This window comes from Nycticebus coucang, chromosome 22, assembly GCF_027406575.1.
Source record: "Nycticebus coucang isolate mNycCou1 chromosome 22, mNycCou1.pri, whole genome shotgun sequence".
Lineage (NCBI taxonomy): Eukaryota > Metazoa > Chordata > Mammalia > Primates > Lorisidae > Nycticebus > Nycticebus coucang.
The window spans coordinates 53,499,700-53,513,486 of record NC_069801.1 but is presented as its reverse complement, the minus strand read 5'-3'; the positions used below and the strand labels follow the sequence as shown (position 1 = coordinate 53,513,486).

Below are 13,787 nucleotides of genomic sequence, written 5' to 3'. Positions count from 1 at the left end.
ATTAACTATTTCAAACAGTGCCTTTTCTTTTCCTTCAGAGGCCGAGAGATTTGCTGAGTGTCAATTAACTAATTAACACTCACAGGTGCTTCATTCTCTGTTTTAAGTGACTCACTCACTTTTGTAAGCACCCAAGATCTAGTGAAGTCAGATCATTTGAAACCTGTCCAGTCCCATCACTGACTGGCAGAGTGACTCTCGTAAATCACTTTAATTTCTATGAAAGTTAGGGTGGCTTAACATGTTAATTTTTTATGGCCGTTTCTCCCATTAGCCTTTGGGCCACTTATAGGTTGGAACTTAGCCTCCTTCATCTCAGTAGCCTGCTTAGTACCCAGGCCATAGCAGGAGCCAAGTTTGTCTGCTTACAATAATTTTCGTGAGCAGCCTCAACACGGTTTGGGTACGGAATAGTCGTTTAGTAAATGTTCCCTGTTATTGCTTCCTGTGCCATTCATCTACTTGTACACCTCTGTAGCAAAGTTTAAAACTATATCCTTATAATAGTCATTGGTTTTGTGACCGCCCGTGTTGGAATTCCTAAACTGTGCTGATTTTTCATGAGTGGACTTAGCCCCGGGGCTTCAAAGACTTCTCTTCATATACAGATGAAGTCAAGCCTCCCCCATTGTGGGATTCTGTTAGGGTCCCTGGTGGGGGGTCTTTTGTACCCCCATTATGCTCCATACATACATCAGTTATCACACTGGAACAATTGTAGTGCACTTGTGGTTGTGATTGTCTTATAGCACCATGTACTTCTTGAGGGCCAAGTACTGTGATATATTCACCTTGAGAATCCCATTGTCTGATACTGGGAACTCCCTCGAAATGAAATGATATTACCACTCCAGCGGTCATAAAGACCGTGCAAGTGTTTTGGAGAATAACCTCTCCTCTGTGTCCTGCAGAGGCAAGGCCTGCTGCTGGGTCTCCTGAGGACTAGGTGCCCAGTGGGGGGAATGTTTATGCTTTTTTCCATCAACTGAAGGGAATCTGTGGTTGTTTCCTTCTGGGGTCAAAGACTAGATTTGACTGGCATCACCCCCACTAATACTACAAGTTGGTAGGGAAGAAAGAAAAAGCCACTGGGTTTTCTAAATGCCATTGTGGTGCCTTTCAGAAAAATAAACAGGATGTACCCAGCTCCAAGTTCTTGTCTGTTTGTGATCATCACCCACATAATCAGAACTGGAAGCCCTCTGCATGCCATAGGCGTAGAAAGAAAGAACGAAGATGTTCCCAGTTTGAGACAGGCCAAAGGAGCTAACCAGACAGATTTTCTTCCCTAGCCATCCGTGGGGCTTTCTTTTTCACCTCTCCCTTTTCATGTTTACTCAGGGTCCACAGTGACCCCAGGCCGTGCGTGACATTACCCAGTACCGGTGTCTTGACTCTTCCAACTAAAACTTCCTGAACTGATTTTGACTATTCGTCTCTTCCCCTGGACTTACTGGACTGTAAGCTCCCTGAGGGCAGGGGCTGGGGTCAGCTTTGTATTTTTTTATTCCTTGTACTTAATATATATAGTTAAGACTCAATAAATATTTTCTGGATAAATGAATGGATGGATGCCTTAACTTAGTATATGGTCTCACATCACAGAGTTAAAGTTTCATTCTTCCCGTTGAACAGAGGAGAAAGGGAGCTTTGGAGATGTGAAATAACTTAAGTAGAAGGGAGCAGCATTAAGATCATTAACCCAGTTCTGTCTAACTACAAAGCTCTTTTATATGTGTTTTATTGCCCATAGAAACATATGTTTTACAGGCCTATCATGTGAACACTATTAAAAAGAGAAGCTAAGGGCCTAAGAGTATAGCACAAATGAACAGAACTTGGAGTCTGTTCCCTTCCTCAGTTTATTAGCAATGCTTCGGCTCCGAGGCACCACAGAGGCTGCAGCTGAACTTTTTTACTGTGACGTGTAGAGCTTTAAAAGCAGACTATTAATATCACACTGCTGGCTTCTCAGCTACTTCTGATAGCCAACTTGGTCATATTTCAAAAGGTTTAGGCAGAGGCATGAAGATGGTTTAGATGGATGTGATTCTCTCTCCCAGGGCTCCAGCCCCCCAAGATCAGCTGAAGCCAGAAAGTTCATCCGCTGCCCACCCCTGCCCCCTCCTCCACTGCAGAGACAAGACCTAGTGGTGATCGCCTTTCCAGGGCCCCTGTGTGTTTACTTTGAGAAGGTCAGGCACAATACTGTGGTGTGTTGCTGTTCTTTCTTTTCAAAGCACCAGTATGCGTTTGATAAAGTAAATTGTTGTTCTAGCAGGAAGCAGTTAGGGGTCACAAAATAAATAGCCGTAGAATTCAAATAAATCCAAAGAATAAAACCAAATAAATCTGTGTGTGTATGCACAGTGATACATAAATACACTTTTTAGAAAGTGAACAGTTTTATCGCTGCCGGTCTGGACCAAAATAATTGAAAAATTGTGGAGTTCATGGTACATTTTTTTTTTTTTTAGAGGCGGTCTGGGGCTTTGAGCAACATGATGTGAATTTGGTTCTTTTCGAAAAACATGAAAATGGAATTTTATCTTTTAAGCAACTGTTTATCTTGGGGTTTTTCAGCTAATGAAATTCACATTTGGATGAAACCAATTTGCAAAGTTAAATTGAGGATTTAGCCATGGGGGTGGAGGGTTGGACTAGGAGGTCTTGAGAGAGCTAAGTACTCTTCCCTGAGTCTCTGTACGCTCACTTAGAGATGGATGATGGTGGTGTTTAAATGATGCTTCAATGCAAAAATGGATATATAAAGTACCCAACGCGTTGTGAGTGCACAGTCCGTGGTGGCTGTGATCACTAAGGTGATTTTTTGGTGATCTTTCTAGTCCTGAGATTCAAAGTCCTAGTCCTTTTACTCTGTGAGGTGGCATTACAGCACTGTTTTTCAACCATTTTTATCTCACAGCACACTTGAACCTATAGTTAATCCGGCAGCACACTCAAGTTACCTTGATCAAAAAAAAAAAAAAAAAAAAAAACAGTAAAAAGGCCGCGTGGTGTGGCTCATGCCTGTAATCTCAGCACTCTAGGAGGCTAAGGCAGGTGGATGGCTTAAGCTCAGGAGTTTGAGACCAGCCTGAGTAAAGGCAAGTCCCCAATGTCTAAAAGTGGAAAAACTAGCTGGGCATGGTGGAGGGTGGGGGGCGCCTGTAGTCCCAGCTACTTGAGAGGCTGAGGCAGGAAGATCGCTTGAACCCAAGAGTTTGAGGTTGCTGTGAGCTGTGACATCACGGCACTCTAACCCAGGGTGATGGAGTCCCTTGACAGAGACAAGAAAAAAGAAAGAAGAGTGAAAAAAGAATACAAGTACTATGCTTTGAACTTCTTTCAATCTTGAACAGTTTTCGTGGCCCACCTGTGATTCTCCCTCAGCACCCTTTTGAAAATCACTGCGATAGAGCTTGGTACTGCTCTTGGGAACCAGAGAGGAAGGCTATGCCTTCTAGAAGCATGGAGTCCCTGCATACTGTCTTCTTGGAGGATGAGTCAAAGGGGTACCAGAGCCTGAAGCTGGAGAAATATCCAGCTCGTGAGAACTCCTACGGTTGTACTTAGAGATTTCATCTCCCCCTGTGCCATTGGGAGCCGTGGCAAGGCGGTGGCTTATTCCTGGGCAGAGCCCTTCAGGGAGCAAACTGGTGCATCTTCGTAGGAGGCCGTGGGAGCTGTTACACCGAGGAGGAGGCCATTGGAGTGTGCAAGAAAGAATTATTTGTGGGCCTTCCTTTTTTTTTTTTTTTAAATTGAGACAGTCTCACTTTGTCGGCATCACAGCTCACAGCAACCTCAAACTCTTGGGCTTAAGTGATTCTCTTGCCTCAGCCTCCCCAGTAGCTCCGGTAGTAGACTACAGGCGCTTGCTACAATGCCCAGCCGTTGTTTTTGTTTAGCAGGCCCCGGGCCGAGTTCAAACCCACTGGCCTCGGTCCATGTGACCGGCACCCTAACCACGGAGATACAGGCACCCAGCCTGTGGGCCTTCCCTTTTTGCGTCAGGGTTTTGAAGACTCTTCCTGGCAGGAGGTGGACTCCATTTGCCATGACCTTTGAGGGGATGGCATCTGAGCTGGCCACAGATAACCGCCAGCAGCTGCAAGAGCTGCCTGGTGCTCCCAGCTGCCCTGGGGCTCCTGTCCAGGTCTGCAGGCAGCAGGGTTGAGCTTAGCTCTGCTCAGTCTTGTTGGTAACTCTCTGAAGAGTGAAAGAAAAGGCTTGAAATGGCATTCATCGAGCAGCTACTATGTGCCAGCTTCCGTGCTGGAGGTTTTAGGTGCTTTGATCCCACTTAGTCATCACCACAACTCACTTTCCCGTGGGGAGAGTGAGGCTCAGGGGGATGGAGTGGGGACCAGAAATCACACCATCGGGTGGTGGTGGAGCTCATTTCAAATCTAGGTTATTTGCCTCTCGGGCTGCGCAGCACAGCCTGGGCATGAACTTCTCAAAGGAGAGACAATTAAGACCTTAGAAATGTAAGGGATAGCCTTAGATTTAGGGTGATATTAGTAATTATTATGAAAAGCGCTTTAATTTGTAGCTGAATGTTTGTTGTAGAGCAGAAGGAAAACTCCCGCCTCACTGCCTCCCTCTGAGCGCTTGGGCAGGAGAAAGAACAGTGTCCCTGCAAGGTGATGAGAAGGGGAAAGGGACAAGTAGCAGGGGCTCTCGACAGCCTGCAGATTGCTACGAATGAAAGGAATGAATGCGGCCCTCCAGGTTATTGAGGCCCTTGCTGTGCGTTGCCCTTCTTTGGCTTCCTTGCACTGACAGTTTCCCTCCTCTTGTGTTCTTTTCTGTTGCATGCCACGGTTCCACCCTGCCCAGCGAGCCTGCCCTTCCTTATCATCGAGACGAGCACCATCAAGCCGTACCACCGAGGGTTTTACTGTAATGACAACAGCATCAAGTACCCACTGAAAACCGGGGAGACAATAAACGATGCTGTGCTCTGCGCTGTGGGGATCGTCATCGCCATCCTTGCGGTAAGCGCCCCGATTCTGCCGTGGTCAGTCCCGTCTGCCTTCCGCCCATGTTACAAGTGTTCTAGGACGTCCGAGCCAAAGAGTCTTGTACCAAGCTAGCAGAGACTGCTACCAAGTAGAAGCCAATAAAACCAGCAGAAACTTCTGCCAAGTAGAATTTCATTTGACACTATTCATTTCATGCAGTTAATACTGTTACTAAAAGCCAACCTTTCCTGTGAAATACACACGTATATGGTTAAGCACCCTTCTAAAATATTTCACAGGTGTTATCCTCATCACAATCGAAGGAAGTCTAGATATTCTTATCTTTGGACTCTGAATTAAGAAACTGAGGTCCACTGAATAACAATCATTGGCCCAAGATCATGTAGTTAATAAGTTGTCAAATTGAGATTTGGATTTGGTTGTTTCTTACCCCAGAGAGTGGCTCTGAGCCACTGTGCTATAAAGTCGAGCCTCAGAGAGGGTAAAATACCTTGTCAGCGTTCACAGGCGTTTACTGAGTTTTCTCCACACCTTTGCTATGCTGCTGTACTAGTGATAACGCCACTGGTATCGTCTGTCAGATTGTGGAGTCCCCTTGGAGGTGGTGCCAAGGTAATTAGGACTTGGAATCCAGAGCAATAGGTTCTAGCCCTGGCCCTCTGCTAACAATGTTATATACAAGCAAAGGATTACCATCTTGCTTTACAGCATTGCAATAAGCAGTAAAAGATGAGATTGTGAATATTAAAATATTTTGCAAACTCTGAATGGCTGAGCATATTACTCATACACAGGTGTGAAGTCCAGATTTACCCTCCCTGATGATAATGCAGAAATATGCTGTGGACTTTGACAAGGACCAGGGTTACTTAGAGCAACAGTAGCCTCATCCTTGGGGCCCTACCTGGAAGGTCAACACCCTGTTTAGATGTGTCCATATGGGAAATAGGGGAGAGAGAGGAAGATTGAAATTCATTCTTAGAAGTTGTGAGTTCTACATGCTTACAGCTTTTCTAAGTTTGTTCCTTGCTCTTGAATCCCTGCCATGCAGGTGAAAGGGGTAGATGTCATGCCCAGCAGGGTCATAAATTCTCGTCTGTAGGTCCTTGAGTTGTTCTTCCATTGAGCATAGCCTGGAAACTTCTTTTTGGCCTGGGTCCAGAGCCAAGAAGGGAGATAGTTAAGCGACCCACAAATGGATTAATAAATTGTGGTATATGTACACCATGGAATATCATGCAGCCTTAAAGTAAGATGGAGACTTTACCTCTTTCATGTTTACATGGATGGAGCTAGAACATATTTTTCTTAGCAAGGTATCTCAAGAATGGAAGAAAAATTATCCAATGTACTCAGCCCTACTATGAAACTAACTTATAGCTTTCATATAAAAGCTATAACCCAATTATAGCCCAAGAATATGAGGAAAGGGGAGAGGAGAGGAGGGAAGGGGGGAGGATAGGTGGAGGGAGGGTAATTGGGGGGACCACGCCTACGTGCGTCTTACAAGGGTACATGTGAAATTTACTAAATGTGGAATATAAATGTCTTAACACAAGAACTAAGAGGGTGCTGTGAAGGCTATGTTAACCAGTGTGATGAAAATATTTCAGATTGTATATAAAACTAGCACATTGTACCCCATGATGGCATTAATGTACACAGCTATGATTTAATTAAAAAAAAAAAAGAATACTAGATATGACTGGTCCAGAGGGTGGCTCACACCTGTGATCCTAGCACTCTGGGGGCCTTAGGTGGGTGGATTGCTTGAGCTCAAGAATTGGAGATCAGCGTGTCCAAGACCAAGACCCCATCTCTGCTAAAAATAGAAAAACACTGCTGGGTGTTACGGTGGGCGCCACAATAGTACCAGTTATTTGGAAGGCTTGAGGCAAGAGGATCGCTTGAGCTCAAGAGTTTGAGGTTGCTGTGAGCTATGCGACCACTACCTTTTACTCAGGGTGACAGTGAGACTCTGACTCAAAAAAAAAAAGAAAGAAAGATACTAAATATGAAATAAGGGCTATTATTCTATTATTCCCATCTGCAAATAGGGAATCTGAACTCAAAAGGGTTGAGTGACACGCTCAAAGTCCACAGCTAGTAAAAATTGGGGTTCCAGCCTGTGCCTGGCTTATTTCAAAGCCGTCCTTCCACCTTTCAGATTGACATTTCAGGACGGCCAACCCATCCAGAAGAGCTGCGGGGGGAGCCACTTAGCTTACCTTGCCTGCTCTAGAGCACATGTAAGCTGCTGATGTTACATGAACCACATTCAACAAGTTTTTCTTTTGGACTCGCCCATTCTAGGGATTGGTTGTAAACTTTGAGACCCCTCTTTGTTTTTTAATAACATCGTAAACCAGGCACACAGTCAACAGCTTGAATTTGGGGAGAGGAGAGGGAGGCTAGTAGAATTCTTTCCAACCTTTAAAAGAAAAACAGTCCATTTGGCAACTGTAGTAGTTTCTGAAAGGTGGACTAAGGATCTTTGTATTCAAAAACTGAAAACTGAAAGGTCTGATTTTACTATTTGCTCCACATTGACAGTTGTGGGATTGAGTTCTCCAGAAAGAATGGCTGTCCCTGAAGAAGGCGTTTGTCGTGGAAGGCAAATAATTGCATAGGATCTTACACTGAGGTTTGAACAGGTGTTTTTGACAGTTGGAGGATTAGGGAATTGAAGGCTTTAAGGGAACTGACTATACCAGGAGCGTGCTGAGATAAAAGCGGCACAGGGGCAGGAATATCTCGTGCTTTTTACTCTCTCCACGGGGTTGTTCCTGGCTTGCCCAGTGCGCTGCTTCCAAGCACAGTGCTGTGGAAAAAGACACTCTTCAGAGAATCTCCAAACTGCATGAAGTAGGTCAATCCTTGGTTTCGCCAACCCTCATTCTCCTCACCTGTAAAATGGGAGTGGTGTTTGGATTCCCTCAAGAGGATTGCTGTAAGCATCAAACGCGTGCACCAGAGTGCCTGGCAATGTAGTTTGCAGCAGTGGGCCGGCTGGGACGTGCAGATTCTTTTCATATGGGAGTGCTCCTGCCTTCTGGCCGGACTCTAAGATGGGCAAAGAAAAATGCTCAAATAGCTGCTTGGGGATCCAGGAGCCTCTTCCCATCCTTCTGTCCCCAAGCAAACCTTCAGGCCAGAACCTCTCCTCCTCCCACTCGCCAAGCCCAATCTTTTTCTCCTCAAGGCATGCCAGCATATTAAAGGAAACTCTGCTTTGGAGAGCTCCGTTGTGTCTGGCCCCTTTCCTTATGTCAGGCCGGTGTTTTAATGACAGCGCTTCCTGCCCTCCCAGGTTTCCTTGAAACAGCCCTGTGCTGTGGCCTTACAGGACGTCTACAGCCTTGCTTCCCCTTTCCGTGCGATGTCAGCAAAGTAAGTTTTTAGATAGCATCTTCCATAGGTCAGAGAAATAACAGCCAAGAAATTAAGGCAGTAATTGTTATCTTTGGGTCAAATGCTGCCATGTGGCAGGGAAGCGGGTGATCTGTGTCGATACATTTCACTATTGAAGGAACCCCAAGAGTACCCAGCTAGCTGTTTTTGTGGTTTTCAGTTGAGCATGGGGTTTGGTTCCTATCTGAACCTCTCTGCTGCGGAACAGGTGGCAAGTTAATTCACCTCCTTGAACCTCAGTAAGCTCACTGTTAAGTAGAGATAATGTGTCTACTTTCTAAGGTTTTGAGAATTAAATAAGCTAATGTGTATAAAGTCACTCAGCGCCTGGCACATACAGAATGCTCAGTGGATGTTAACTATATTTATTTTTTTTAATTTTTATTTATTCATTTCTTTTTGTTTTGTTTTGTTTTTTGTTTTTTTCTGTCACCCTGGGTAGAGTATGGTGGCGTCACAGCTCACAGCAACCTCAAACTCTTGGGCTGAAGAGATCCTCTTACTTTGGCCTCCTGAACAGCTGGGACTACAGGTGCCCACCACCGGGTCTGGCTAGTCTTTCTGTTTTTGGTAGAGATGGGGTCTCACTCGTGCTCAGGCTGGTCTTAAAATTGTGAGTTCAAGCAATCCACCTGTCTTGGCCCCCCAGAGGGCTAGGATTTCAGGGGTGAGCCACCATTCCCAGCCACTATTTTTTATTATAAGTGAGTAAACAGACTGTGGTGAAGACCTAGCCAGATTATCCAGCAAAAAGAGTCAGGAAAGGACCTCCAGCCTTAGGCTATCCATCTCCTGCTCTTTCCTTGTAGTTACTTATTAGAACCCAAGTCTCTTTTGGGTTAGGACTCCTCTTTTCAATAGGACTTTTATCTCCTAATCCAACTGCCCTTGAACTTCAGCTAGAGACAGGTGTGAAATGTGGGCTCCTCATGAGGCCCACCAGCCTGCTTACCTGCCACAGCTGCCAAAAGTACTCACAGGACAAAGTAACAGCCAAGATCTCAGAGGCAATGGGAATAATTTGCTTTGTTTTACTCAGTTCTGGAAATGCTATATGGTTTAAACAAGCAACAACAACACATTTCCCACTTTCCTGTCCTAACTGGCTGTAAGAGCCTGGCAGGTTCCATCCGGGATGTGCTTATGATCGGAGCCCGTGAGTGACAGTCGTGTGGGGTGGAGGGGCACAGAGCTGTAGACCGAATCTTCCTGCTGCGTGCTGCCCTGGGCCTTCTCCTGCAGAGTGTCAGGTTTGTTTAAAAGAGCAGGAGCAGCCTTGGCTGGTGTGATGTCCTGGCTGCCGTTTGCACGGCCCCCACAGCAAAGGAATGGGATGGCAGTGGAGAAGACCAGTGTGGTTAGAAATGCAAATCCTCAGAAGTTATGGAGAAAGCAGACACCTTTCCATGGCAAGAGATATGGAAAAACCTAGTCATTTTGACCTCTTTTTCAGATGTAGCTCAGATTCTGGAATTATAGCATAATAGGAATTCCTTCCAAATCCACAAAGCAATGGTTCCTGCCCCTGCCTTGCAAAGGCTTAATGAGAGTAGCAGCAATGAGATTAGGCGCAAACAGCGAAATTTCATCTCCTATCTCACCTCCCAGCCTATACTGTGAAGAGCATTATGGGCAGAGATTTTAATAGGGGAAAAATGCTCAGTATTCTTTTTAAATAAACATGGGCTCAGTGCTTGTCTTGGTCACACCCCAAGAGAAGTTTATACATATTTTTGAAATCTAGGAATTGATACACGGTGAGTCATAGGTGAATCCCTCTCTCCCTATAGCCATAAAAATGCTGCCTTCTCTCCTGGACCCTGCTTGACTCTGACTTCTGTAATGATATTCCCTAACTAGAGCAAAAGCCCAGCCTTTGCTGTCTTCTAACTCAGGTTCACGTCCAGCCTCTGGGCTTACTTATTTCTTCTGCTTCTTGTCTTTCAACCCCAGGCAAGCCACCAGGCCCCTGCAGCTACACTTCCCTTTTCTGTCAGTTGGTGACAACAGTTCACCAACTCCACAGGTGTGTTTTGGCTATCACATCAAGAGCTATGATGTGTGTGATCAGTAAGCAATTATTCTTTTTATGTGTGTAATGATACCCAGTTTACAAAACAGCTTTTCTATGTTCATTCTTATTTGCACCTGGTAGTGATCCTGGGCAGTTGAATGTTAGAGCTAAGTCAGCTGGGACTCAAGGATATCAAGTGACTTTCCCACAACGATTAGTGGCAGGGCAAGACTAGGGGGTTCCCTGATTCCAGGGGCTGTTTAAGTCATGACCCTCCTGCGGCCTTCTGCAGCCTGCCTGCCTTCCAAACTGACTTAGAGAACACCTGTGGCGTGTCAGATGTCAGGGACACAGCGGTGAGCTCCAGTTCAACAAACTGCGTGTTGTCCCCTGGCACTACACTGCCAGTGGCTGCCCCATTTCCAGCAGGCAGATGGCACCTTTAGTGCATATTGCCTTGTAGTGTGATTTGTGTACAAGGCTTGTCTCCCCAGCTAGGTTTTTGGAAGACCTAGGCCAGGTCTTTTTCTCAGGCACCTGGTAGGTTCTAATATAAACCAAGCAGACAGCTTCTCCAGGAGGAATTCCTCCGCTGCCCACCCCCCACCTTCCAAAGGTCCTAGAGAACCCTAGGCCCACCTCTGTCCTTGTAGTCACTATGCTGAGTTGTCTTTTTATTTATTTGTCTATTTCCTGGCTACCCTGTTAGCAAAGGGGAGGGACTGATCTGATTTCATCTGATATGGCTAGTGCAAGGCACAGACCTCAATGTGTGTTTGTAAAAGTCACCAAAGACGCTGTAAATCGGGAGCAGAAAATCAAAAGCATAGGTCAGAAGATGTACAGGCTCTACGTCGCGACAAAAAGTTATCTTATTTTCTTCCCTACAATCTTAAATATGCCCCATGAGGCACATGGGAATACTCTCTGCACCCCATGCAGACAAGAAGAAGAGCTTAGTACCTCCGAGACTTGTTTATTCAGTATCAAGCTTCAGTTTGCCCACATCTGGACTGCATTAGTTCCTCCCCCTCCCCCATCTCCCTTTATCTGTAAGAGGCCTGCCAAGAAAACAAGGTTCCCCAACGTTGCCTCCTCATTAAAGATTAGTCGAGTTTTCAACTCGGAAAAAAGTAAAGTTGTGCTGGCCCAGCAGTGCGTGAGTGGGAGACCCAGTCCCCTAGTTTACAATCCACTACATCTGTGCAATTACTGAAGCCACCAACAGAGACAGGCCACATTAATCTTTCAACTGTGTTGTCCTGTCCCCTGATCAGATGGCTGTGGTGTTCTGCTGAGACCTTCGCCTCCCTGGAGGGCTGGTGGGAGGGCATCTATTTGTGATTTAACAGACACAGCCTTTGAGACCGCGCAGTCTAGGGTGTCATTTGCTCCCTTTCTCCACCCCCCCGGAATAGCAGCGGCTCTTCCTTAGACAAAGCTCGTTGGGATTTGTGACTGTTTGAAAAAGATAATCAGCTATGAAGGCGACAGTATTCTCCATTGTAAATGATAAGGCTTAAGGGACTAAGAGATGCATTCTGTGTGAATCAGTGTGTTTTTGGGGATGGGGTGGAGAATCCAGTAACATCTGTGAGTCAATTAATGGACTAGAAACACATGCTTCATCTTCCGTTCTCTTCCCTACGTGAGCTAGGTGTTGCTTACCGCATTTTACAAAGGAGGGGGCATGCTGAGGGTTACAGGGCTTACGTGACTAGTGCAAAGTGACTCTGCTTGGGGAATGGGGGAGCTTGGTTTTCAAATCCAAGTGCTTTGACAGACATTGCTGGAAGGCCCACTCTTTGCTGGGTGCTATGGAACGTGCTCTTCAGCTAGTTAGCTACAAAAGCTCTTCGTTCTTGGGCTAGAGGAAGATTAAACATCTAGGCAAGTGGGCAGATAACTGCCTGAGCATGGCAGTGCACGTCAGCGGTTGGCGTAGCAGGCGATCCCCTCCAGGGTGTAGCTAGACGCTACATTATCAGGTATTACGGTTGTCACCTTGGCCTATCAGCCGCCAGCTGAGGTGTAAACATAGATCTTGCCCATGGAGCTAATGGTCTAGAGGCGATGTAAGGCAAGAACAGGGCTGAATGCTAATGGTCTAGAGGCGATGTAAGGCAAGAACAGGGCTGATTAGACCTCAAGGAGAGGAAGTAGTCTGAGAATAAGAAGAGAGACAGGGAAGCCCTTGGTGGTAAGTCCTAGGTGGATGAGAGCGTCAAGGAAAAAACACGTCTAAAGCTGTAGATTGTATGAGATATAAATAAACTGCTGTGGGAGTTGAGAGGAAGATCACTCAAGGCTGTTATCACAGACCAAGCCTTTATCATCATCATCATCATCATCATTCACGAAGCATCTTATTTAATTATTACAGAAACCCTGCTCTTGGTACTGCCATCATCTCCGTTTTTATAGATAAAGAAACTGAAGCTTAGAGAGCTCTGTTATCCAAGACGTATAAAAGAAAGAGCTGAAACTCTAACCAAGCACCCTAGTTGGCACTTGAGCTCTGCTTTGAAGGATGGGTGGGATTTTCTTCAGACATCCCACCTTCCATACAGTGGGGAATTGCATCAGCAATGGCAGAGACGTCAGAACAATAAAGGGTTTTCAGGGCATGTGAAAACCCCCAAAGCAGACCCATTTGGCTGGATAATCAGAGTAAAGGGAAGTAGACAAATTAAAGTAGGAAAAGAAGATTGTGGCAAGTGAAGGTCCTTCACTGCTAAGAATTTTTTACTTAAATTTTTTTTTTTTTTTTTTTTTTTTGTAGAGACAGAGTCTCACTGTACCGCCCTCGGGTAGAGTGCCGTGGCGTCACACAGCTCACAGCACTCTAGCTCTTGGGCTTGGCGATTCTCTTGCATCAGCCTCCCAAGCAGCTGGGACTACAGGCGCCCGCCACAACGCCCGGCTATTTTTTTGTTGCAGTTTGGCCGGGGCTGGGTTTGAACCCGCCACCCTCGGCATATGGGGCCGGCGCCCTACTCACTGAGCCACAGGCGCCGCCCTACTTAAATTTTTTGGCTAGAGATGGAAGAGAGTATTTTTAAGGTAACTTGGTCAGTTCCTTAACCAAGGTAAGGATGAGGCTTGAACCACAGAGGTGGCCTTGTAAGGGGACTAGAGAGAAAAAGACACCTGTGAGAGACCTTGCAAAACTAGGGTGAACAGTGGGGCAAGGACAGGAAGGGGTCTAAGATTCCACATCTTTGCAGTTATATTTCTGGTGAGCAGAAATAGAGGGGAGAGGAGTGAAGTTTGGGCAGGAGCTGGAATGGGTGGGATCTTAAACTTGGCTGGTTTGGCATGCTAATATCAGTTTGATGTTGAGTTGGGAGATTTAACAGAAGGTCGGAATA

At 45.9% G+C, this 13,787-nt stretch overlaps 1 protein-coding gene across 1 annotated transcript in view; it reads left to right on the top strand.

The window, feature by feature from the left end:
• Positions 1 to 13,787, top strand: part of PLPP3 (phospholipid phosphatase 3) — an 89,711-nt gene that overhangs the window by 40,409 nt on the left and 35,515 nt on the right. The window contains exon 2 of the mRNA XM_053575185.1: positions 4,846 to 5,003. Within this exon, the coding sequence (XP_053431160.1) occupies positions 4,846 to 5,003 (158 nt within the window). The remainder of the gene's footprint in view (positions 1 to 4,845; positions 5,004 to 13,787) is intronic.